At 39.7% G+C, this 25,970-nt stretch overlaps 1 protein-coding gene across 1 annotated transcript in view; it reads right to left on the bottom strand.

Annotated features, from left to right (window-relative positions):
- Positions 1 to 25,970, bottom strand: part of LOC135473575 (mucin-2-like) — a 94,035-nt gene that overhangs the window by 18,722 nt on the left and 49,343 nt on the right. The window contains exon 2 of the mRNA XM_064753432.1: positions 2,547 to 2,716. Coding sequence (XP_064609502.1) covers positions 2,547 to 2,716 — 170 coding nt within the window. The remainder of the gene's footprint in view (positions 1 to 2,546; positions 2,717 to 25,970) is intronic.

Raw genomic sequence — 25,970 nt, 5'->3', positions numbered from 1 at the left:
TACAATCAAGTGAACATGTCACTGCACGCGGAAGTGTCTTTCGCATCAGTTCGTCAACAGGTCATTCTAAGACTCGTTGTATTTGGAAACTAGGCGGGTTGTACAATCTAGGGCAGTAGGGAATCGTGACTGGCTTCAGAGCCTTCAAGGTCGCCCCAGCGCCCAACCTGCATACCATTTCCACAGGAAGCCCCTCCGAAATGCCCACCGGTGTCAGCTAAGGTAAAGGGGTCGGTTGCTGTGAGTGGCACGTAAAGCACATTGTGTGAGGCTGGCAAAGTTTGCTCTCCTATCGGTGATTCGTGGAAAGGTGAGGATACCAACAAGGAGAGGACTGTGTAGCATGTCCAGACATAACTACAGTCGCAGCTAAATAGTCCTGTTGCACATGTACCCGTAACTATATATTGGTTTCCTGAAAACATTACCGACCTCTTCTATCATATTGGGCTTCGGGTCAACACCCACGTCTTTACACCACAACACGTCATATATACCCAGGGGAACTTCACAAGTCAACAAGGAGCATTCATTTCTGTTACAACCAGTCAGTATATATTGGTAACACGCGATAAGGGCAATATTTTCAAACTGTAATCAAGGATCTATGTACCTAGCTAATACTCTAATCGGCAAACACACTAGTTATACACATTTGCAGGCCTGGAAATGACCCTGCAGACACTGCTCAAGCAGAAGCTGGCCTTCCAGACAGGTTAAGCCACGGTCTTTCAGGTGCAAGTGACTAACAGACTTTTGTTATCTACAAGTGGGTCACAACAAGCGACGGTACGTCATCTTACGTGAAGCCACGAGACACAGGTACATTAATATTGGTTGTGAATATCAAACTATACACTGGCTAAGTTACTTTGGTTAAGTAACTATAAGCGGTCAAAGCCTTCGTGTGCACTAATATCGCGTGCAAACCTGCAGGTCACATTCTTGAATGTTCGTCAGTATCTTGCCACAGTTCGATAACTTTCCCCAGGCAATGTGGTTGCCTCCACTCGTAATACTGGATGCCAGTGTATAAATGAAAAATTCTTGAGTATGGCATTAAATAACAATCAAGTGAAAATATGAATTATGACTTTTTCTGACAAACCTGTTTCAGAGTATGAGAGCACTAGTACGGTACACCAGGTGTCCCACCCGATGTCCACATATCACAGTATCGACGCCTGGAGTACTCACAACTTTTAACCCTGTCATGTATTGTGCACTGTTAATAACTAATAACTAATGTTCATGGCCACTGACGAAAGGATTGTGACTTTATCATCGCACACAAGAACTGTGGAACGGAGGAATGAGAAGAAAACTATTGTATTACAGAACGCTAATGAGAAGTGTATATGAACATTTGAATTGGGTCTCGAGTCCAAATGCACGATGACACTGTTGTTACGGTTAAGTATTACCCTTACAAGTTCACTATGTATTCTGTATAAGCCTTTGATGAAGTGTAGCTTAACCTAGATGAAGCTGGCTTACGTTAGAGAGGCCAAAGCAAACACAAACATGTATTACGTAAGCTTTCGGGAGTACATGTAAAGGCAATGATTGGCACATGACGTAAGCACCCTAGAGGAACAGTTCTCCTTTGCGTGCCAAATATCTCATGCGCAAAAAAGCAAATGACACGTAATTAACAAAAACATTCACCCCTTGTCTAATCTTCTATAACATTTTTACACGGCTTAAAAAATTGGGAAAATTCAGAATTTTCTGAAAGGCTCTGATTTGTAGCCATATGAACACATTTACGAATTAATAACTCATGTGACAAATATTAAGGTACATACATTACATGAATAGGTGAAAAGATAGAAGCGTCTTGTGGAGAGTCACTGATAGGATATCTCTCTGCATAACGGGATTGCCCCAGTAGCTTTACTCAACACACAGGAGTTTATAAGATTTTCATCACTCAAAGGGTTAGACGTCTCTATGAATACTGCTCATGTCCAACATACATATATTAAAGAAAACATTCTAAAAATGTTCTATAAGCGTCTAAGTGGACATTTGTTAGTGAAGGGTCAACCGAAAAAAAACCTAGTATCAGTTTATATTTTGGACACCACTGAGAGAGTAATGGAATGATGTGATACTGTTCACTACACACAAAAGTAAATGGTATCGTCGTAGAGCTATTAAGACTGTTAGTTTCTTCAGAGTTAAATCGTGGGTGTATTGTGCTAATCTTGTGAGTGAAAGTCATTGGTGGTGGAAACACTGGGTGTCGGTCGTGTGCTTATTATTACCTGTGACTGGAAAAAAGATTTACTACCGCTTGCAAACACGTCTGCGTGTTTAGATGGACGCTAAATGAAAATCATTCCAGCTGGTAATCTACAATCACCAATGGCTTGTAATGTGTTACCAGTTTTAACTCAAAGGGTCCAAAAATCGCATGGAAATCAACTTGTTGACATAAGTCCAAAACCGCTTTTGTGCAATACGCCGTCATTTCTTCATTGTCCCATTTTGATGACAACTTACATGACAACATTCACCGCGAATGATGGAACGGAACCTACCTGCTGAGACCAGATATGACGACTCTCATGACGTAATCACATTTCTGCATACACCCCCATCCCCTGGCCTGCCAGTTATCACAGCATCCTCCGTCATAGGTCAGCCCATAGTCGTTATCAAACGACACAAGGCGGATCGTTAACTCGCCACGCCCTTCTAATCCCTGGAACTGAAAACAAGAATGCATTGATGACACGGTTAACACTACACTAAAGATGTGATTGTTTGATTCTGACATTCTAACCTTGTAAAAAAGAAAAGCCCGGTAATGACTCTTCGAACTTTGTTACCTGTAGGGCCTATAGACAACAGTCGAATAAATGGAAATCCGATTGTAATGACTGGAGATATACAATGAAGCCATCAGTGGTTACTCTTACTAAGTAACTGTGAATTTTTAATTTAATTCTTTATTTATTTAACGATAGCAAAATATAGCAAAAATTAAATATAGATAGGTGTGTTTTGGTAGATACCATTTGCAAAAAGGGAATCCCAGAAGAAAGCCCAAAAATAACAAACTAATAAATTTATTAACGACTGGAGAGGAAGCCAGCATGAGATGGACTTGAACTAACAGCGACCGCATTGGTGAGAGGCTTCTGGGTCATTACGCTGCGCTAGCGCGCTAACCAACTGAGCAAACTAATAAATTACGTGTTTCTTTATGTTGTTGTTATTGACTCCAATAGTACAGTCCTTGCCCTGGGTTTAAAGTTCTCCAGCAATACAGAGCAAGAAAACATTAGGAAATGGCACATGAGTTTCACAAGACATTCAAAGCGCATGCGCACCTGTAAATAACGTGCATTTGAGGGATTCCCACGATGTTCCAGGTTTGTTATCTCTGCCCTATGCTCTCAGGCAGCCATTGTTTAACTTTCAGTTTGATATTAAGTTTTCCCATTTGAAGGGCACATACTGGCATGCACATGAATTCCAATATATATCACGCACTGAATAAACATAAGTCGTCGTTTGTTTAAAAAAAATCAATCCATATCAATTTTCCAGATACTCCCTGGGTTCCCATCCACTGGAGTGTAAATGCCATTCATTTTTAGTTGCTCGCTGTAACTTCGTGGACATGACCTAACCGTTTTCATTGTCTAACCTCTTTTTTCTGACAAAGTACGAGTTCTCACTGTGTGAAACAAACACTAATGTATACTGTTTTACAAAAGATTACTGTGCTCGCATGAAAACTTCAACATACCAAAGTGAAAGTACTTTCACGTAAATCTATATAATGTGAACCTTTTGTCAATGGGATTGATTTATGACAAACTTTCCTCTTGGAGACATTTTCCGCTGTAAATGTTCAGTTCATAAAGCAGTCACTAGGAAGTCAAACAGTGTCGTATTGGCTTGCTTTGTGAACGATTCAAAGCAAATAAATAAAAAAGGATTTCATCAAAGCGAAATATGAAATAACTGATATGACTGTCATTTTTGTCTGCGGCGAATTTGGAAACACGTGATGTGAAGACAGTTAACTGTGAGGTATGCAAGTTAAAGCTCTAATGCACTTTCACCAAATGTAAAGAGAGGCCAAAAAGCTAACACATGATGATGTAACCCCACAGAGTCAACATATAGGAGTGCGAACTGTGCCAGAAGGCTTGCTGGAGTCAGGTCTGGGGCACATGCTTGTGTTGCGCGAATCACACAGTGTTACAGCTTTGGCCACTTCCACGTGTGTTACTGGGCAGAACACCCCCAAAAGGCAACTAGTTTTGTTAAACTTGACACATGGAATCAGGCTAACCTCTCGAAAAACCGCAACAATGTTTCTTTGACGCCGTTGACCATCCTCACCAGCACGGCCTACCTAGATAAATGTGACCGCCGTTACGTGCGTTTAAGGCTTTATACATTTGTCTAAACTGGAAGTAAAACAATGTATAGCTAAAAGAAGCATTTGACACGCTGGAACCGTTCCGGGTAAAGGTTCTGAGTTAAATTGCACAAGTAATATTTAATGGATAAAATAATTCAGAGTGCAAGAGTTCAGCCAATATGAAATAATTTATGCCATCCGTTATTTTTTTCGAGATTATTTCGAGAGGATCTTTTTCCAGAAAAAAGAGCATGTCCTTTGACAAAAAAACTGCGGATAAATACAAAAATCCTTGATATTAGTCCGTATTTGTGAAGGTCAAAAGGTCTTTTTTTAGGGAATGCGGCGAAAGGGTGACAAGAGGGAAATAAATCACCAATTGTGATACTTCAGGTGTTAGATTAATATCTGCGGCCTGTCTTCCAGTTCAGGAATGTTTCCTGAAGCTGTCGGACAGGTCAAGGCGGGAACTGCAAACAGTCCGGCGAGAATCTGGACAAAGCTGTGGTTGTTGTTAGACGCAATGGGATGTAACTCTCGGAAGTATCTTAGCTGGGAGCAAGGAATGCGTCAACAGGCGATCTCTTACGGAGAAACACTGCCTAAAGCCTCTCTACGATTGCAGAGATTATCGGAGATTTCACTTCTCAGTAGCTAAAGAACAGCTCATCTCATTTAATCACCCTGATTTGACACCCTCTCTGGTGGGAAGTCAAGGTTTTGTTTGAGCGACACTCAACAGCAAGTTCAAAGAGAAACCACAAATGTATCACCGTCATACTGTGAATCGTTATGATGAAGTCGGTTGCAGTCTGGGCCTAACACACGATAGTTTCTCATGGCATGTTACTTTTCTCACTGACGAATTATCTGAATTTTGTTTTCTCATATGCATCCCTTAACATCTAATATACATAATTAAAGGCACACAGCACAGAGAGTAAAACCAGAACAGCGAGGGCAATGTGAGAGGTCACAAATGGTCACATAACCTGTGAAATACAGCCTCTTGTCAGTTTACATCAGTGTTTTATTCTAATTGTTCATGTAAATAGAACTATGTCTTATGTAGAATTACATAAAAAAGATATTGCACTGATGTTAATTGCAATTACTGGACGGCACATGCCTAGAATTACTCAAAATGCTATGGTCTAGCAGAGATAAAATAAATTTTGTGTTAGCAGATGACCAGTGCCACCTCTACCTCTGTCTCATCAAAAGATTGTAGAATTATAGTCATTGTAAAATTAATAGGCTTGAGCACTGGACGTATTATGAGTCTTAACACAGCCACTGATTTGGTGCACATGTACTGTTAAAAAACGATGGAACAGAGATGCTATATTCACAAGACATGAAACATCTCTTATTAACCCTTCGTGAGATTTCATTTAGTCGAAAGAGTAACCTACTACAGCTATCTGAAATTAAAATATAACTTTCATATAATTACATATGCCTTATTAGATGATGTTAGCTTTCGTTTGGGAACACGGAGATTCAAAGAGTGATCGCTTTGTTTGAGGAGCCAATATTTTATACTATTTACAATAAAAGACAAATGATTTATTTGACATTCCTCAGAATCAGGTTATGATGTTTAAAGTTTTAGAAGATAATCATGTTCCGAAGCCACAGGCATTCACGTGTATTTGTTATTAAGACAAACCGGAGACCCGCATGTTTGACAGATGTATAAGTATATACATCTCAATGTTCAGCGTGGCACTATGTCCCAGATACAACGGTAGAGGTAGGAACATATGCCTTCTGAATGAACTAATATTGTGACCTGCACAGACGACAGTGTACTTAACATTCATAACGTGACCTTGGTGAATCAGTAGAAAAAATAATCATTTTGAAGAATGCGAAAGTTGAAATTGTAAACATTGATGTCTTCAAAAAAAAAACGCAAGATTATGCGTAGAATAAAGGCATCAGTCAAGGCTGAAATATAGAAAGTCAATTTCTGTATACTCAGAATGGATACTTTAGTCGGTGTTACAGCCATTCCTCCGCGAAAGAAAAAAAAAAAAAAGCAAAAACAAAAAAAAAACAGTTGCTGGGTTTGGCTGATGAGTGCTATAAGCTATGTGAATTGGAACCGACGGTGTACTGGAAAAGATGGTGACCGCGGTGTTAGTCAGAAGTCACATATCTGACTCGACTGTCAAAATATCAAGACGCTGTGAAATATGGCAGTTTGCAAACTGTATCGACCTTCGGCGGAGAATAAGAACAGCCATGTTGACTCTTACAGTTCGCAGACTCGGGAGGCTGGGGACTGGTCTTAGCGGCCAATCAACACCCAACGGTTATTGCCCTCGTGCCTCGGGGCGGTTAAACTTTTAATCTACAACTATGACTCAGTAGCTCCCAGCACTTAGTAGCCTCGTTCTCACAAAACAAAACTCTCTGTCAACAATGCATCTGAACTTTTTGACCACTTGGCCGTTCGTCTATAACATCGAGATAATGCTAAGACAACAAGTCTTAGCAGTGGAAGAGATTTTACACACAAAACCGCACGTTTATGAATACTGTCTTGGAATTTGTCGGTTAGGGGATGTGGGTGTGTCCATCCGAAGTTGTCAGGGTGGGTGGAAACTTTATACACGAACGACGTTCACAACAACCAAACAGAAAGTATAAAAAAATAAGAAATTTGGAAGTCGCTAGAGCAGGAAATTGGTGATGGAATCGATCAAACATGGCCGTCACTGCTCCGCCCTTCCTATCCTTGACCTGTCAATCATCCTTACGTCGTTCTTACATACCAAATCTATTGTTAATGGCAGGTGTAAACATTTTTATTTGCAATTACGGAGAAAATGTAAGCTTAATGGTTTATATATTAAATCCGTTTGCTTACCGGTACACCTTAAAAATTCTTTTCTATACGTATAGATATACGTTTCACCAATAAGAATGGGTGTATTTATTTGACTGGTGTTTAACGCCGCTCTTAAGAATGGGTGTAGATGGAAACAGTACTGTAAACAAAAGACAAAGACTATATGTATATGTAATATAAACAGAAACATTCACATGCATTCTAACATTATATAAATTAATACTAAGTTGTAAAGCCTCGTTAATAAAGAGGACTCCTGTGACCTATAAAGTTTAGCGTGCAAGCGCGTCATGGGCTTCCCACCGGCTCCGCCCGGTTTGCTCCCACCATAATGCTGGCCATCGTCGTATAAGTGAAACATTCTTGAGTAGGACGTAAAACACCATTCAAATAAATAAATCATAAACACAATGAGACCAAGTCTATCTATATAGTCGAACTCAAAATTATCTTCTTGGAAAAAGGCGTCTGTCGACGTGGATCATGACAAATAGATTAATGAACGTGGATGTCCCAATCCAGTCCACACTGGTTGTATATTTAGACCGTTAGTTAGTCAATGGCAAAATCACACAATCAAACCATGTTTATACCAGTTTTTGAACATGCGGTAATATTGTAAAGTTGATTTAATGTCATCACCCGCCTCCTCAACACCACACATTATTATATGAGTGATGTCCAGACGTGTGTTACTCGCTGTAAATTTGGTCAGGATTTGTTTTTGGAGTTTTCTCCTACCAGTTAACAATTTAACATGACATTCTCTCTCTAGTAATAAATTTGTATGAGATTAAGTTGAATATCTGGACATTAATTTCCATGTGTTGTGGATTTTGTCATTTCATGACGAATCTTAGCTCCCTTTTAGCTGGGCTCTGTTTGCATCTATGTGCATTTGTGCAGGAGTAGTCGGCGGTTAGAAAATCAGACAAAACAACATCTGTTATTTTATTGGGCTCTGTATTTGACGTATTCCCGTTATGGTGGCCTGGATGACTGGGATGCGCCGGGCAGGACGTCGGCGCGGTCTCTACAACTCGACGTCGTGACAGTCGTCAGGGAAAACCAGAGTTCAAAAGCACCAGAAATCAGCCCATCAAAGTCCATGTGTTTACAGTGGTTGTTTACAAGGTTTTATTGCATTGTCAATTCTCCTGACATTCGTGGCTGATACCCGAACCAATTCACAAGAGACGGACGAGCCACTTTGTTAATCGTTTACCTAACCCTTTTGGCAAAACTCTCGCTGGATGCTTTCCTATGCTTGTTATGTTGCGACATAGTTTGAAATCAGTGAGGGCAATCTATGGAATCCCGTTTGATTTTAGTGTGGGTCTGTTAGAGGGGATTTAGTGACACACTGACCCTTGTCCAGGTAAATCAACTCCGGGAGCCGGACTAACAGAACCCGACTCAATTAACTCAGCCAACTCTATATTCTGAGGTAAATTGCCAGGAAGCATGTCCCAGCACGTGTTGATTTAACAACCGCCTTCATAGGCAAAGTTAAACTGCGTCTTCAAATAATGTCCATGTAAATGGGTCGCTGGTTAAGTCAGGGAGAGGGAATGTGCTTTTACTCTTACATTACCGGACAACATACTCTGTAATCAGCTATCCTCTAAAACACAACATAAACACAGGCTGGAAGAGGGGACGGTTGGGGGCTTCTATGTTACAATGCATAACCGAAGGTAACCACTGCGTGGTTTTAAGGATTCAAGGTTTTGGTGGCAACTTTATCGACATGTTTCAAAAGAATTTTCTTAAAATGTACCAGACGGTGGCAACAGTATCAACATGTTTGAGAAAATACATTCTTAAAACTGTACCAGGCGGTGACAACTGCGTTGACATGTTTGAAAAGAATACATTCTTAGAACTGTACCAGGCGGTGACAACTATTTCGACATGTTTCAAAAAATACATTCTTAAAACTGTACCAGGAGGTGGCAACTGTATCAACATGTCTCAAAAATGCAATTTTAAAAGGATACCAGGCGGTGGTAACTGTATCAACATGTCACAAAAATGCAATTTTAAAAGGATACCAGACGATGGTAACTGTGTCGTGTTTCCTCCAGGGCTAAAAAACCCCTTACACAAACTATATCATACATACAAAGTTTTAGTCCGAATTTGATGATAACACAGAAATACTCAAGGGGTTTCCAAGACCGAAGGCCACTCAATATGTCTGACAGAAATAACAAGGCAGCTTTAGCAATGTAGACAATCAGATTAAATTCATTTTCGTGTAATGCGTCTGTTCGACCTTTACGGACAGGGGTAAAAACGGTGCTGTCAAACACTACCAGATCTTCCCAGTCAGCTTGTACGCACTGACAACGGTCCGTCTGCCAATATTGTCGCCAAACCCTAGGAGGACGGACAAACAGCCGTAAATAAAGGCCTGCTTCTATGACAAGACAAGAGATGAAAACCGCTTATCTTTATCTTGGGGCCAGAGCGGAAGTCAGCGGAACTGCAAACTGCTGATGATGTAAGGTTGTATTGATTATTAGGAACGTGGTTGGGCGAGCACTGTTCTGAGGCCCGATGAAAGAATCATTCAGTTACCATGATGAGTGGATGTTTAGTATAGGAGTCAGCTTGGGATGAGATGCCACCGAGTTCATCTCTTTACATGGGCAACAGGGTATTGAAAATGAACTGTCCCCGGGATGGGGAACGGAGTTTCAGAGGAGGGATGTATAAACAGTTAGCCTGGGCATACGCCAGGGAAAAAAGCCTGTATGTTTGATTATCACCTTTGCTTGCCTCCCCCAATGATGTCCTCAGCTTTCGAAGTTTGTCGTGATGTTGATAACGGAAGCTGACCAAGGATCATACTGTCACACGGAGTGAGGCAGGTATTGACTGACGTCTTAGAGATGACCAGTTCTCCGACCAATGGTCAATATCATCTCATGATCCGCCAATAAAATCTGAATTCCTGAGGCGCGTGATCATGATTTTCTCTTCACTGCAGGGTGTGAGAAACGAGTTATCAAAGTTCGGCTCAACTCCGGAAGAATTTGACTGGGCAACACCGGACTTGAGTAGTACGGGGCCATCTCAGGTAACACCACACCTGAAGTGTCCACGCGGGAAATCCTTAATGGTGTTAACAGAAGCGCTCCAACACGTGCAAAAATTTGGGGCAGAAGTCAGTCACAACACAGTTAAAAGTATCCACTCCGGAAAAACTCACCCATTGACTGGACACTTTAGGGGATTTGGGAACTCGTAATCCACATTGACAGGGATAGTTCCAAGATAAACTCTATATTTACGTGCCGGGTGAAGAAAAAAAAAACAAAAAAAAAAAAAACAAAAAAAAAACAAAACAAAAAACAACAACAACGAGCAAGATGTGATGGAAGGTGATGAGGTTTAATTTTTTAAACACTATGCAACTCTGCGTGATCAAATTGTTAGGTCGACTCCATCAAGGCATAGGTAAAGGTTATCAGTGCGGTCTCTGAATCGTCTATATCATCAATAATATTTGCAATATCCTTTGGATAAACATTTCCATGTAGACTACAAAGATGCTTATCTATCCTCTGGCCGCCATCACTGCTTGTGGGGCCATCACTGCTTGTGGGGTGATAACAAGCGATACATTTAGTTGGTGCGGCCGTTTGTGCAGTGCAACGTTTGTTGAAAAGCACATGTCTTCCACTAATATGGTGTGCATATCTGTACCGTACGTTATATGTGCGAAAATTCGTCAGCAAAAGTTCGTCGGGCATTCCGGTTTCTTCCATCCACACTATTCAACGCCATCACATAAGCGCAAAATTCTTGACTACGGCTAAAGCAACACTAATTATATAAATATAAAATATCACTGACTTTTTGTATCTAATTCTGCTTCAGCCTCGGTGTTTGTGTACTTCTGAGTTCCAACAATTTAAGCATACACATGAACAGAATAAAACGGGTTACGTATAACCATTTGCCAGCTATCCCACTGTCACCACTACTCTGGTTTGCTCTTCATGCACCGGACTTTTATATGGTATAAGTTTTGGTTAATCAGGACGATTTTATACAATCTAGCACATCTGACAAAGGTGTGCCATTGGTGTTCATACAGGCAGTCATCTTCCACCATGTAGCTTGATTGTTGTGTAGGAAGGTGGTTGGATAAAACGTGTCAAGTACGAATATATTACTATTTCAGTTGCTGTGTTTCCAGACTTTCACAATTATCAATAATTTGTTCTCTAACTAATATTAGAACACTTATATGTCTCACAGAGAAACCAGATCGTTACATTTAAAAATACCGATTTTACTATGATGGCTAAAATGACTTACTATGATGTCTAAAGTGTCAGCACCGCTTTTTGCAGACAGTTATCTTTAAACATGTTGCATATTTAAGAACGTTATTGTTCTGTAAATGTGAAATGACTTCTTGGTTTCAGAGCACTGTTATAACGTAAGTTTAATCGCACGCTTAAAAATACACACTCTTTAAAACAATATCAAAAAGGCTGTACCATTCTGATTGGGGGAAAACATTGAACGACATCTTTTTGTATGTTACTGAACACTTCTTTGCTCTGTTGTTCTACTTTTGTCTGATTTGATCTTTTTCTGTTTAGCGCGTTGGCGATAATCTCCCACAGTACAACACTACAAGGCGAAAGGATAAGATTAGGTGCATTACTTGTTGGTAATCCAACACTCGCATGCGCCTGGGCAGTCTTGCTATTTTCCCTCCCTGATTTATATTTACTCTGCAGCCACGTGGTCGTCGATGAACTGCAGAATGAAAAAACATCCCCTCTCGGCAAGTAAACTTAACAGCATCGAGCAATTAGTAGCAACCTTGAAATATCAAATGGCGGCCATCTTGACTACGCCTGGACTTTCCACGAACTACATTGTTTTGTCGGAACTCAGTTCACGAGTCTTTGAAACACATCGATCGGGTTATCACGTGTACTTGTGGTATCCTCACAGACAAATCACCAAATACATATTGTATCTGTCAACAAAATACAGCTTTTGGCACATATATAAGCCACTGTCATTAGGTAAAACGCAGCATGCTTGCTTTGGTAAAATTTATTTCTTTATTTTGATTGGTGTTTTACGCCGTACTCAAGAGTATTTCACTTATACGACGGCGGTCAGCATGGTGGGTGAAAACTGGGCAGAGCCGGGGGGAAAAACACAACCATCCGCAGGTCTCTGAAAGACCTTCCCACGCTTGGGTAAAATAGTATATAATAATAATGGCAATGGCCTAAAGTGAATGAATGTCATTTCTTTGAGAAAGCCAATCACTGATCTGTATTAACCAAATTTGACGAGGACAGGGTGGGAATATATTTTATGTTTTTCTTCGTGGATGCTGACAATGAGGTTTGGAGACAGTGTCCATGAGATGATACCGCTATAGTCTTTTTGTTTTAGCGAGTTGCCTATATTCAGCTGTCTGTAAAATCAGTCGTACTCGCTGCCAAAATTGTCTTTCCTTAGTGACACGCAACAACACAAGATCTACACATTGATATGTTGTCACCCGAGGCAATGACTTCTTGGTGTCGAAACCAGGCTTATGGAGTTTAAGATTATAAATTAGAAAAAAATGTTCCAACTTCATTTTCTTTGCAAGAATATGTACTTCCAACATATCCATGTGTAAAGCTTGTGTTGTTACGTGTCACCGACTAAAGTGAATTTTGGTTGCGAATATGACTGATTTTATAGACAGCCGAATATGTAGTTTACAAACAGGCTTCCCCCTTTAAAATATATTTTTTAAATTTTTTGTTTACGATATCGAATAACTAAGCTTAACAGCTTCAGGGTCATTTTCTTTGATCATTTTATTGGAGTTTATATGATATATTTAAGGCGTACAGCATAGCGAGTAAAACAAGAGCAGAAACAGCAGTGTAAGAGCTGACAAATAGTCCCACAATATCGGTGAAATACATCCTCTTGTCAATTTACCTCAGTCATGGTTTTATTCTAACTGTTTGTATAAATGCATAAGTCGTACCAATTTGCACGCCCCCTAGCACCATGGCTAAAGCCATGTTAATTGCAATTTATTAAGCGTCACTGGCCTAGAATTAATGAAAGTGCTATGTTTTCATCACATTCCACCAAGATTCTAGGAGAAGGAAGTTAATCTCTCCAGTCCAGTAGTTTGGATGTTATAGATATATGCTAATGGGTAGCTCTTTGGTGTCCATCGATCAGACCTTTAATTCACATTTTAGTAGTTATAAAAATTCCAAATCACCTTAAATATTTTTTCGCTAATTTTAGCTAGGATTGTTGAGGTTAAAAATATGTATAAAGCATAAATATAAAGTTTCTGGATATTTTAGATAATTCAAAATAATTTTATTGAAAGTAAATAAATTCTCCTAGGATATTGTAAGATTTAAATCTGTGATTAGTTTTTACGGAAGCTGGCTTTGTCTTTTTATGCTTTTCTTATTCCGTTCGCACCAAGACGGATTAATGGAGTGTGGATAAAGAGAGAGACAGGACAACAGCTCTGTTGACAGCGTTATGTGCTTTTAGACTTCTTCAATATTTAGAGCTTCATTAGTGACCAAAAGCGTGTTAGTCTTTCTCAGGCGTTGTGCAAAGATTCAGGATAATTGTTCAATACCGTTGATCCGATTAGATTGGTTTGCTGAGGTGAAGCTGAAACACACAGGCTGGAGTGCCAGGCTAGGGCGGGTATACCGAGGGATTGAGGGGAATGTCGGACCACCCTCTAACACTACTAAGTGTTAATGCCATCCCCTGAACACATCCTGTAGAACAGTGGCTGTAGCCACTGTCGCATGCTCTCAGCTCCTCCAAACACCAGCACACGGATTAACATGCGCTCCTATTCAATACCACATACATACATGTTTCAACGGGAAAATTCTTGCCGGTGGCTTACAGCCTGGACATTGCGAATGGCTTTAATTGTGATCGATTTAAATCAATATCACAGGTTCCTGTCGCCAGTCAACTTCAGAAAGTTGTTTGAAAGTCAGAGAAGCGTTGTTTGAAAGTCAGAGAAGCCAGTCTTGCCACTTAGAACCCAACCTTATTTTCATGGGTTATAGGCTGAAATTCCAACATATCTGACATTCTAACTGAATATCAAAGTTACATTTGGCAATCGGAAAACTGAATCCTAACCTTCTGGACTCAAATGTAGGTAACACTTATGAATTGGGCGCTTTAATTTAAAACTGTCACATGGATAATTTTGTGGTCACGGGGTGTATTGTGAGTTGACAGATGTATTATAACTGTAGCTTAGTATTTTAAAAAAGGGATTTCTGCTTAAACCCACACCGAATAACCCACTAATAAACCCACATCGAACAACCCACTAATAAACCCACACCGTGCAACCCACTAATAAACCCACACCGTACAACCCACTAATAAACCCACACCGTACAACCCACTAATAAACCCACATCGCACAACCCACTAATAAACTTACACCGTACAACCCACTAATAAACCCACACGAACAACCCACTAATAAACCCACACGAACAACCCACTAATAAACCCACACCGTACAACCCACTAATAAACCCACACCGTACATCCCACTAATAAACCCACACCGAACAACCCACTAATAAACCCACACCGTACAACCCACTAATAAACCCACACCGTACATCCCACTAATAAACCCACACCGCACAACCCACTAATAAATCCACACCGAACAACCCACTAATAAATCCACAAATAAACAAACCTAAATTCCAATTACAGACTAGGTTTAGCGCAGTGATCCTTTTCCGGAACCATATATTTGCCGAATAGGAATTCCGGATGTCATTAACATCCCTCCATACATATTGCGATAAATGAATTAAACTCGATGATTTTACATTTTATTCTAGAGCATTGTGGACATTAATATGTCAACGGTTTATTACAATTATAAATTATTGACAAATAAATTTGTAAAACTGTTCTGAAATACGCAAAAATTTAAAAAATTTTAAATGTCGAGTGAGGAGTTCAAACTGGTGAACACGACCAACATGTGCAAAAACTGTTGTGCCAATGGCTTTGTTTTTTTGTTGAGCAAATCTTATCTGGGGTACTTTAGCCGCTAATTCGGTCTTACACAGAGCACAAACTGGTTTTAAATATAGCAAGACCCTAGTTTGAGGCTGGATATTTGCTCCTAATTCATAACTTTGCGAACTCGGCTTATTGACCTCACGTTAAGTTGCCTTTTGCCTTGAAAAAAAAAATGGGCAATCCAGCAAAATTTGCAGAAATCCCAAATTTTCGTCAACAAAATGATGTAACTTCCTCATCGGCAAATTGATTGTCATTCAAGTGATTTGTTTGTCACGAACATTCACAGCTTGCAAAAAAATTGTGACATTTAAGATGCCATAATAATTAGTGTTTGTTTTTTCAGACAATGGGAACAGAAACCAAAAATCCATTTGTGTCATATTAAATAGTGTAAAAGTCAACGACAAGCTGAGTGTGATGAAGACCCTAGGGTTTTAGTGGTGCAGTCCGTCACCAAATGAAAAGACATACGTGCATGTACCTCTTAGGGTTACAGACCTATCAATTTATCACGTTCATGGTAAACCATATATGAGTGAATCAATAAGACTTTGAAATAAAATAATGCTTTTTTACATGAAAGCTCAGCATACCAGAATATGTTAGAACTCTAACCAGGCTTAATTTTTAGGCTATTTTGCAACCAAAAGTGAAACTTTCTTTATACCTTGCACAATAAAACTTTTATATTTTTGACATACTAACAGGTTTCTGACTTTAGGATTGCCTATGAGTATCAGATGAAACAGGTTATTCCTCATAATATTTGATAATACATATGAAGTCTTCGTGGTCATTAGATTGTTTGAGTTCACTTGTTTTAAGACACAGCAAAGAAATGTAGGTTACAAATGCTTACATCGTCACTGCAGCCATGGTGTGTTTTAGGAGCGATATCTTTGGTGTAGAAAAGATCTCAGGTATCTATTGTTTGTAACCGTGTATTAGTTGAAATCTCGAGGCTTCTTTTTTCTAGAATCATCCTGAAAGTTCTGAGGATAAATAAAAGGGTTAATGGTCATCTCTACAACTGATAAATAAAACCTAAAGAAATGACCAACATTTTATGTAGGGCTACGTGGTAGAGTTGGTAAGAGAACTGAAAGAAAAAAATCTGAAATTATTATAAACAAACAGTCCTGTGAAATCCCTATGACCAGAGATGTTGATCCAACACACACATCATCTGTTCGTCTTCTACATTTTTGTGTACACAATGACCTTAACGCCAACTTTCAGTTGAATGTGTTTCCGAATTTAAATGTGGACTTATGTCATGGGTATCCTAGTACGCTGAGTTTTGACCATTAGTGTGTGGACATGGTTGAAGATTAGGCCAACCAAAACACTGGTGCTGTCAGCCAACTGACTTGAACCAGTATAGCATGCAACAAAATTGGATCTATCAAATGGCTGGTAAGGTAGAATGACAGAAAATGAGCTCAGCTAACATAATGGCAACGGAAGATAAGGTCAACCAAAGCACTTGCACCCGTAACGGAATATAACTAGTAAACGAAATCTCTACTATAACACGACTGAAGATGAGGTCGAGCAAATCACTAGTACAATATCATAAAGGATTAGTACGATAACATAGCGGAAGATTAGGTCGACCAAATCATTATTACTATAACATAAAGGAACATGAGGTCGACAAAATCATTACTACTATAACATAACGAAAGATGAGGTCAACCAAATCATCATTACTATAACATAACGAAAGATGAGGTCGACAAAATCATTACTACTGTAACATAACGAAAGATGAGGTCGACCAATAGGATGGGGAAGTTACCTCGGGGATTTGACAGAATGCTGGAATGAGGCTGATAAGACGGAATCCGGCCTGTGATATCAACCCGGGAAAAAACCGATTAAGAAGAATTAACAGGACATCTTCATCTTCCTTGGAAATAGCACATATTTGCTGAGATTAGAACTAGTGACTTTCTCAACCCTGAGAAAGGACAAAGTTATTCGGCGAGAAGAGAAGAAGTTGATAGAATGTAACAAGTTTCTGTTAAGTGCGTTTAAGCTGTGCAAAAATAAAAGCTTGAAAAAGTGTGAAAATAAAGACAACTGTCATGTTGGGGTTGTAGTTTGCGCTAAGGTTTCGAACAAAAAGAACTGAGGAGCAGTTAAGCACGCCATGTTAGCTCGCTCTGCTCTTGGTACACACGTTAAAGTAAATAAGCAGCCTTTCATTGGGTCAACAGTTTTGTCTGCCATGGCGAAAACTTGAGCTGCATTCCTCCCATTGGAAGCATGTCAAAAAGCACAGCCAGTATCGCTACTCTGTCCTCAGCCCAGCTACAGATAAGAGATCGATTGCATATTGCCAACAAGTTGGAAATTCTTTCCCCATTGACCCAAATATTGTCATATCTGCGGAACGTTGCTGGGGTCAGAACATCTCCAGATTTGTTCAGTATGAGTTCTTTACGTAACCCGACTCGCATCTCCGCTCGTCTTGTCAGTCGCGAGACAAACAATGATTCATATACTACACTCAATTATCATTTCCATGTCGATAATATCGGTAAAAGCTGTCTACACTGGGTGTCAAACAAGAATGAAAATTACGATCTGGTGTCATCGGGTAAGGCTCAGAAGACAGCGTGATCCAAGTCTATCATGTATCATTCGGACAGGATAAACATCAAATAATGGTGTATGAGGGTAAACTATCGCAAGTTTGCAACCTGGCGCACACATAGGTGAAAATTTGTCTTGCGTCATAAGCTTGTATTTCTTCTGTTTAAGTTGAGAGGAGTGAGAGCATTACCTTTTCTATGCAGCACAGATGCATATATATATATATATATATATATATATATATATATATATATATATATATATATATATATATATATATATATATATATATATATATATATATATGTGCATGTTTGCATCATGCATAAGATCAATATTTAGGCATAAAAGAAAGAGTTTCGTCATAAAAGACGCTATATACTCGTGCACTAGGGAACTGGTAGAGAAACACTGGCAGTTTACGTTTGTATGAAAACATACAGTATTGTCAACAGGGCTGGAGAAGTCTCTCTATCGCCGTCTTGCCACAAGGCAAACAGATAGGCAAGCCTGGAGCACGTCTTAGACCGCGAGCAGAGTGACACTGTTCTTATTCAGAGTAGGTGACAATACCTGCCTTAGCTTCCTAATTACACCTGTTGTTGTGTTTATCACACAGCCATGTTAAATAGGCGTGCTCCCCAGCATAGCCACACATCTCTCTCATTCCTCACTGGATGTTAGCTGAGCCAATAGCCACATTTGTTGCCAAATCACCACTGCTGCGGCTGGTTGATCGTGTACAACGTATGTAGCTCAAACATATGTTAATTATACGATATACATGTCATTACATGCCAAAAAATTTGGCTTGTACCAATGATGCGCGGTATGGAATTTTACAATTAAATTTTATTCCTGAGCCTCTCAACTAATTTTGCGCCCAAAGGTAGTGAAAAGACAAAAGTAATGCGTAATCTAGATAAACAAAAACAGCTAAAGGTGATTTATGATTCGAAATTATAAGTATTCCAGCACAATATGTGAGTTGAGATTTTGCCTTGACAGAAGCAAACATTTGGACATATATATGCAAAATGTGAGTTGAACTTTCTCCATACAGTTCTCCAGACAATATATTTTGGCCTTGACACTTCATCAGCTTTGTCGCTCTTCTGCCTACCTCGATTAGAAATTCAGAATACTATGATCTATTCTTACATCTGAGAAATCGTCGTGTTTGATTTCTTTCTCGCTCAACTTAAGATGTATCTAGAGTAACAGAAGCAAAGTGTACCTGAGACAATTGTAATCAGAAGAACAGAACCCAAGGTGAAGACAATGGCCTCCGAGTAAAGATTTTCCTCTACATCCCATGCAAGTGTCCCGTGTATTTACCTGCCTACCGCCCAGACAAAGGTGCGCTCTGAGACGTAAAAGTTAAGCGGTGATAAGGTCATTACGAACAATATGAAAAGCTGGAGTGGAATCAAATTTGGTGTGCGAGCACCTCTCCGATTTGCCCGGCTTGTGTAATAGCCATTGGAATTGCCCACGATTTGGTGCAACTCTATTGACACTAATTTAAAGACATAAATCATATGGTAAATATATTCTGGAATAATGTAAAGATTTTCTTGATCTTTGGATAACAGTGTTTAAGATGGAATCGCAGGAGCTTGGAAGCTGCGTTTTGAACCCTATTAAACCCTGCATAAGCTAACTGATGAAGCTTGGCAAGGGGTCTGGATGGATTTACTACAGGCATGTTGAAGAGCTATTGCAAGCCCATTTTGGCACTTTAAAGCATGTAATTTTTTTTTCAGAATGACACTGCAAAGTCATGACGTTACTGGATGTTTCGGAGCATAGCTTGATTTGGACAGACAATGCTTAGTGTGATAGCAACAGGCCGAATAACTCACGGCATTTGCCTGAGATTTTACCCACTGGTTTGAAATTAAGCCAGATAGCATGGCCACGAGTTTGAGACAAGCTTAACACCATGGATCAGTAATCCAACACCTCAAGGTCCTCCGATTTAGGACAAATTGTAAGGATTTCACCAGCACCGTGACATGCACTTGTCGGCAAACTGTGTCCAGTGCAGAAGGACAGCAAACATGCCTGGAGAGTAGACTTAAGCACAACTTCATCAGTCAGACTATTGTGTGTAACCAATTTTACCCGCCAACCATCTTTCTTCATTGTTGCGTATACAAGTTATCCAACACAACAGAGGGACAATAGGAAAAGAAACGGCGAAATAGAACAAACGCCTGGCGTTAGCTACACGGATACTCGTGTTATTTTTACCTTGCTTTAATCAAACAGCCAAAATCCGACATTCTAACAATCGACAACCGGCGGATATGGAAACGAAACTCCGCCACATGGCTTTGTCTAAGTAAGCTAAACATCGCTTTTCTGTTTTGCGGGGAAAAGGCACAGCGCTTTTTAATTAAAAGACAATACTAGATTTAAGGTCTTCGGCGCTTTTACTTGATTGCCCGAACGTACACTAAATTACATTACATAAGTACATTCGTTCAACAATTCTCAGTTAAAACTTGATAAAATGTAATGTTGTTAATAATGTTAATAAAATGATTACAACATTTCTGAAAACACAGTATGACTGTTGAAAGTCTTTTCAAAGTGTAGACAAGAAGTGCTCCGATAAAATTGTCCGCCAGAAAGTCAGCAAGAATCGCTGGTGTAGGAACAGACCCTGATGCCAGAATATGCCTCGTTGATATCGCTCCTATATCAGTTGTGTCTTCAATTAATTTGTAATCACTCTGGCCCAGAACAATCAAGAACACAGCTTATTGTGTTTCGTAGACAAGAAAGAGTCAAAGCTATGCTGTTTATAGGATTGATTTGGCCTGCACTTAAATCAATACAGTGCTGATTAATCTCACTGTTTCACAGATGTTGTTGATCATATGGTTAGTAAGCCAGCCTCTAGGTTAGCACGGCTTGTGCAAAAGGCAAAGTCGGTAAAGGTAAATGTTAGCTCCTAGGCGTAGAATTATAAACATGGCGAATAAAATTAACGGCCGACCAGCCAGGTCGAGTCTGTTATCGGGCGTACCTGGATTGTGATTGTGTTTGTACCACGGCCACCCCAAAGACTGACCAATGTACCTGTCACGATCGCCCGTGACTCATCCCTTGTCTGTCCGTGTGAGCCAGGACAACCACTATGTTAAAGAGTTCTCATCATCAGGTGTAATCTGTTAACACTTGATTAACACTTGATTAACACATTTTTGTGTGACATAAAGTGTGATGTTGATAAGTCAGTTTGATGAATTCTTTCGTGAGTTACTAGCTCCATGTCCGATATTTTGGTAAACCAAACTTCTTTTGTATGTTTAGTATATGGTGCCAGTCGTTTCCATCTTATCGTGCCATCCTCATTGTTAAACCGAATGTCGCTTAAAATAAAACATCGTTAATATATGTTTTACTACGCCTTATTAATTAAAATCTCACCTGTATATATTTTCATCGAGTCCTATTAATTTAAATTAATTAATTTAATACTTGTATGTAAGTTTGTCATGTGTTGTTCGTTAAATTTCATATAAATTTACTATGCCTTATTAGTCTAAATCGCATTTTTGTATACTTCTGTCCTAATTTAATGAAAATTTTGAACCCAACAGAAACCTATGAAAGGAAACGAAACTTTATTTTCTTTAAAGAATGTATTAATTCAGTTCAACAGTCTAAAATTTGAATAAACAAAAGCTGAGTGTGTCTCATGTGACAAACGGGACGATTGAAATGAAGACTTGTACAGGCCAAGGCGTTTGTAGATCTTACTGATATTAAACTGAGACAAAGTCTACCAAATTTATAACGAACGCCTCTGAAATTTAACACTAGTTCAGAAGGACTTGATGCATTGGTTTACGATGTTTTGCGATGGAGCCTACTGATATGATACCAAAATCTCAAAGTTTGATTGTCATGAAAATAAGAGATGGACATGTCTACGAAGAAAACGGACTCTTTCAGTCTTTGTACACAAAGTGACCTTTACAAGAGTGAATATTAAAACAGAGAAATAATAGTACATTTCCTTGGTCAAGAAACCTAAAATCAAGACAGTTCAGTTGAAAAGTGTCTATTATAGTAATTACTGAGGCAATTCTGATAACAAGGACAGGTTCTGCAAAAAATGATCCGCCACATAGTAACAGTAACTAACCATTCACGTGAAAATGTGTAAAGAAAAGTATATAAAGTTACAATGGTCATACAAATGTAAGTTTTCCGCCATTAGAAGATGGAGGTAAAATGCTTACGATACGAAAAAGTCTGATTCAATCAGCAGAATGGTGAACTTACCTGTATGTAGAGAATAATTAGGAAAAGCACTAAAGTCCTGTTAGGTATCATCACCTTCGGCAGGTTCCAACGGCTTGGGAATAAGGCCGTTCACATGTCCACGAACAGACTGATACCTTTCTAGACATCAACGTGAAATCCAGCCTTAGAAATCACAACACACAAGTCTTATCCAAGAAGAAGCAAGGTGGTCACCGACCCGGCAGGACAGTCAGACCGCATAGGGCCGGCAAGACGGGGCAGGGAAGCTCCAAACCACAGGTAAATGACCGATAGCAACAGCCCCAACGGCACCTGCTTGCCGTATGATAATGCTGTTAAAAGATCCTTAATGTTAACGTGTTCTTTTAGCAAATACCGGCTCGTAAGAGCCGCGAGGACATTATCCCGTACTGAGCTCGTCTGTCACTCAGTTGCCGTACTATTGGTCTTCCTCGGGCAATTGCTCAGAGCCATGTGAACGCTGCTCTCATTCGCTCTCTATACTGGCTGCGCTGCGTCGAAATCCCGCCGCTCAACACTCAATGCGCAGGCGCGCTCTGACGAAGCACTGGATTCTGTAGGCCGCGTGCGCGAAAACATGTTTGATGGCAAACTGTCAAAGTGGAAAGAGGGGCATGCCTGTTGAGTGCGTAACAGCAGACGAGTTTAAGACGAAGACTGCAACAGACCACCTCAGAGTAAACGGTGGATTTTTGGGAGTTTCTGAGCTGAGAGTGAGAATTTACTGATCCAAAGACGCGTAGAAGACCGATTCGCGTTGGATTTGAAGGAGAATATGGCCCAAATGGTAAATAATTCTCACAAGCCCTACTGTCAAAACCTGTGAACAGAATGAGATCGACAACGTCTCACGGTATAATTCCTAATTATTCTGGAGTTTGTTAGCTATTGTTCTGTGATCGGAAGGATGTTCAGCGTTCGGTATCTAATAAATGGCTTATCAATAAAACTCGGGTACGTGAATGTTTTAGCATCTCATCATCAACGAAGGATAGTCAATCTTTGTTTCATCTCGGCGTGAGATAATTTGGTGTTAATAGTTTGAGATAAACACTGACAGAGGTCGGAATGGGTAGGACTTCCGCTGTCTTGTCCTGAGTTGAGAGGAAGCGGGTTCTTCGTGAGAGCGGTACTTGGGATGCGGAGAGTAAACAGCGCCCTGTAGACGCTGATTGCTGATCACACCGCTAAAGCACCGGCCAAACTCAGCCCAACTCAAAAACAAGCTCAAAAACACGTCCAAATAAAAATTCATAATTCACAACGCCTGAGGGTTGTGACGATAGCAGCACGCGCGTAACAGGAAGTAGCATGGAGCCAGAGTTTTCAAGAAAAGCGCGAAAACTGGTTAATAAACAACACATTCACAACACCTCGGCGGGTATAAAATGATCTCAGATTTTTTTTTGGTTATTAAAGTGTTGATTACTACAGTTTAATAAATCTAAGGGTCGTACATTCACATCCCAATCTTCAACCATAATCAGCTTCCTAGGCGAAAAATCTCAAGATCGTTTTCCAAAACAGTGCTCAACACTTATAACAAATAACTGAGAAATTATATCAAATAATTAATAAGTACAGATTGTTTTAAAGGGAAGCAGTCAACAGTCGTTAATCAAAATTATGCATCTTAGTTGCGCTTCGATTACAACGGTTTATGTGTCCAACGTGGCGGTTTTTTTTAAAGAAAATGCGTACTTCTTCTGGGGTTAAACGGTAGGCCGGGATCAACGGTAGGTGGGGATCCTTTCGGTTTCCCGAACCACAGAATAATCGGAATTAAACACAGATCTGAATCAGAGAGGCAGATATCCTGGCTATTTACTCACAATTCCTTTAAAATACAAGTTATATCTCATTCTTGTCATAACGCACATTTTAAATCATTGTAATTGCAGGTTCTGTAAATACTCTACAGTCATAAAGACAGAAAACATTGATTTCACATTTTTAACACAAGCTGTGTCCCGGTAACCTACATTTTATGACTTGTACTTCTGTGTAATTTTAGTATCAACAGACAAAAGGAAGCCTCACGTATGGAGAATACCCAGATGATGTCATATCACACAGTCTATCCATCGGTTTTCAGTGGGTCCACAGGTCAAGCATGAGTGCAGGCCGACTGGATGTGAGTGGTCAGTGACTGGTCAGTTACTGGTCATCGTGCCTTCAGACAAGTGACTTTGCTTTGGGTACACACTGTCTATCTTATCGGCCAACGAACAACGGCCGTTTTAGAAAGACCTTGTTTATTGACATGTATCCACTCCAACAGACATTCTCTCTTCTCTACTACGACTAAGGTACGACGATATTGTGACTGCAGACTTTGCCATTATACAACTGGCAGTAGCATAAGCTTACGAACAAAGAAATCGGCGGGTTAATGGAATATCAAGAATCCGAGTTGTTGGTACAATCCCTCATTAGAATGGTATACATCAAACAATAAAACATCGTCCAGCGAACTGGAAGTTTCATATTGCTCTTTGATTACTCCGACTCTTAACAGTTCCTGTATAAGATCTTCTCTGGCGTAGATCAGACAGATACCAATCTGAATGACAAACACGTTGCACCATATATGCAGTGTAATTCAGTTATAAACCCGTCTGACTTACAACTATGTTACATTCGTTTTGCAGTAGTTCAGACAGAAACTGGATTGACTTACAAGCATGTTGCACCGTTTTGCAGTGAACTTTCTAGACAGAAACCAGTCTGACCAATTAAATACGTCTAAATGTATTTTAAAATGTAAAAGGTTAAAACGCAGAGCAGCCTAGACAAACCAGTCTGACCTGTTAAATCTGTTAAAATACTGGCTCCAAAAAGTAGAAGGTTGATAATAATTTTATCAGAATAACAATAAAGTTAAAAAAGGGCTGGCAACAATGATGTTTACATCATTAGTATAATGCACCTAGAAATAGTAACAACTGTTGATACAGATTACTAGCCAGGATTAACGACTTTAAATACAAGTGGCTGACAATATCAAGAAACCAGTGCTTATATGTAACAGCAGTGGTCAATCATTCAGTCAAATGGTCACTGTTATATTCCTACGGTGTTTAGTCGTGTGATCAAATCAAGCCGCACACTGATTTTTGCCTGAAGGTTTTGCAGGTAGAGGTAGTAAACGAAAACCATTGGTTTCTGAGCTTTGTCCATTTCCCCTCTCAACTCACCTGCTCGTTTTGATATAGTGCAATAGTAAACAAAGAATCTAAAAATTCAGGCCGTCCGCCGGTAAAACAGGTTCCATCAACACCGTCAAGGAAGCAGCAATGGCCTCAATAACTAAATGAGCAAGCCCTTTACAATGAAGCCTTACACGTCAAAATTAATATCGATAAGTTATCAAATTAGTGTTTTTTGAATCAGTCAATCTGTCAATCAGTTAATCAGCGAGTGATTTGTCTCGCTTGTGTTCTTTGATCGCCGTGTATGGCTTCCATGATACTTTTTATACAGGTTTAAATCACATGTGACGTAAACGAGAAACTGATGTCATGAGAGAGTACTGAGGTGGCCAAGAGGTCAGAGTGTCCGACTCCTAAGCAGGAGACTTGGGTTCCGACTGGATCGTGGCAAGTCTCAGTCTTTTAACTTATCAATCTAGGCATTTGGCATAAATCATTTAGGTGATAGAAAAAGTGCAAGTCGATCTGAAAACAAGATAGGTCCTGTCACGTGTCTTCCACC

The sequence above is a fragment of the Liolophura sinensis genome, chromosome 8 (genome assembly GCF_032854445.1).
Source record: "Liolophura sinensis isolate JHLJ2023 chromosome 8, CUHK_Ljap_v2, whole genome shotgun sequence".
Lineage (NCBI taxonomy): Eukaryota > Metazoa > Mollusca > Polyplacophora > Chitonida > Chitonidae > Liolophura > Liolophura sinensis.
This window is presented reverse-complemented; position numbering and strand designations above follow the sequence as displayed.